Genomic DNA, 2093 nt, shown 5'->3' with positions numbered 1-2093 from the left:
AATTAAGCACCACGGGATGGGCTTTTTTGTCAACCGACACATAAAACTACAACAAAAGCTAACAAACAAATCCCTTAAAAAAGCTTCATGGACAACAAAACTAGAATACTATGTAACTGCAGGAGCTTTTTCTACAGACTAATCTAAGACCTGCGAGTACCGGCAAAGCAAAACAACGCCGAAACTGCTTCAGTTTCTATAACCCTATGGCGTTGTTAAAAACCAAACCAAAATGCCAAGTACATTAAAGAACAAACCATAATACTATGCAACCGCAGTAACTTTTTCTACAAAAAAACCCCAAAAACTGCAATTACTGGCTAGGTAAAGTAACATCGAAACAGCTTCAGTTTCTATAACCCGGTGGCGTCGCCGGATCTTCTTCAGATCCCACCCCACTGCTCGTAGGGCGAACACCACAAACGCTAGGCCGCTGCAGCATCTCAAAACACTTTCCTATGTTTCCCGTCAGCTCACGCCTCTCAGTAACCAAGAGTTCTTTCTCAGACATAAGGTCATTATAATAATCTTTTAACAAATTGTACTCAGTTTTTATACGCTTGTATTTTTCGCGGACCATAGTATGGTCCACAGACAGGCGAGCATACAGATTCTCATAAAACTTCTTATCCTCCAAATTTGCATCCTTAATCTCAAAATCATACTCGTCACGTAATTTTGCGACAGCACGCCGAGCAGCGTCCTCCTCAGATTTATCAACATCCGAGAAGGGACCGCCCCAATATCTGATGGTCTCTGCAACAGATTCTCCTCTAGGAATCTCGACTTCAAAACAAACACTAACCAATCCATCATTTTCAACCGGGATGCCATACCTCGGAGACGCAAACGAAAACTTTTGGCAAACATCGCGAAGCATTTCGCGGAAACAAACGGTAACAACTACCGATGCCATAGCTGCACCGAAACAGTAAAAAAAAAAATCGAAACACAAATGAAACCAAATCAGTAAAACAAAGAAACAGCTAAAAAGAAAACCAGGTAAAAACAACAAAGAAAATGTGTAGAAACCAGGCGGCAGGTACGATATCTTGAAACGGCACGAAACCAAACAGAGCTTTTGTCCGATCTCCGCTCGAAAACAGATAACACGACCTAACCAAAACCCCACCTTTGTTAGCCCTCCGTGAGAAAACCCACAGCAGCTCAAGGTCCACAGAACAAAAATCCCAAGGCACCACAGCAAAAGAGTCGCTGAGCAAAAACCCCAACTTTCTTAGCCTCCAGAAGAGAGCGCAAACAGTGAACGACCAGTAGAGCCGAAAGTATGAAGAGAAAAAACAGGGGAGAAACAGAGGAAGAAAATGGAAGAAGAAGAGCACATGCAAGGCAACAAACCCCAGAACAACCTCTATATTTATAAGCACTCGGGCAAACCGCGCGCAGCGAGGGGGAGGGGGGGGCCGTACGGCAAGCAAGTCGCTGACGGCAGAATAAGGAGAGGGGATTATGTAACCATGCAACAAGTCAGTCCCCGAGGGCAAGGGGGGAGGGCTCGTACGGGCAGACCTGGGGCTGAATAGGTGGCGTACGGGGTGCCTCGGAGTACGCTGTAAGGACTGAGATTTTGACAGTGCAATTAGACTCTCTGTTGACGATGTTTATGTGTGTAATTTAATTACATAAGCACACGTCAAATTTCAGGCAAAACCGAGCTAAAGTGGAGAAGTTATGAGACCCGGAAGTTCGACTTAAGTGAATAGTAACTCCGGTTTTCCGGAGAAGCCACGAAGCAAACTTGGCCTCTGGCGCGTACAGACCTCCGAACATAGTGGTCCAATAGCTCGTTTCGAACCTCTCGACTATACTGGAACCATTGGCGCTGACAGAATCGGATTCTGATGCACGGTTATCGAGAAAAAGGGATTTTATCAAAAAGAGGGTTCCCGCTCTTTGCTATTCGTGCGTTTTAAAGCTCCGCGTGCTCTGTGCTTGTGACCTGGGGTTAGGTGAGAGTTGTTTCTGATACCTACTGGTGGTAGGGAATTCAAATTTGAATTTGAATTAAAGGTTTTAGAGTTTATGCTTGGGTATATGTGCGATATACGGATTAATTAGAGAGCGGATGGGTT

General features: G+C 44.8%; 1 protein-coding gene across 1 annotated transcript in view; it reads right to left on the bottom strand.

Moving 5' to 3' along the window:
- LOC109722556 (putative RING-H2 finger protein ATL21A) overlaps positions 1824 to 2093 on the bottom strand; it is a 1844-nt gene continuing 1574 nt past the window's right edge. The window contains exon 4 of the mRNA XM_020250649.1: positions 1824 to 1859. Coding sequence (XP_020106238.1) covers positions 1824 to 1859 — 36 coding nt within the window. The remainder of the gene's footprint in view (positions 1860 to 2093) is intronic.

Source organism: Ananas comosus, linkage group 16, assembly GCF_001540865.1.
Source record: "Ananas comosus cultivar F153 linkage group 16, ASM154086v1, whole genome shotgun sequence".
In the NCBI taxonomy this organism is placed as follows: domain Eukaryota; kingdom Viridiplantae; phylum Streptophyta; class Magnoliopsida; order Poales; family Bromeliaceae; genus Ananas; species Ananas comosus.
This window is presented reverse-complemented; position numbering and strand designations above follow the sequence as displayed.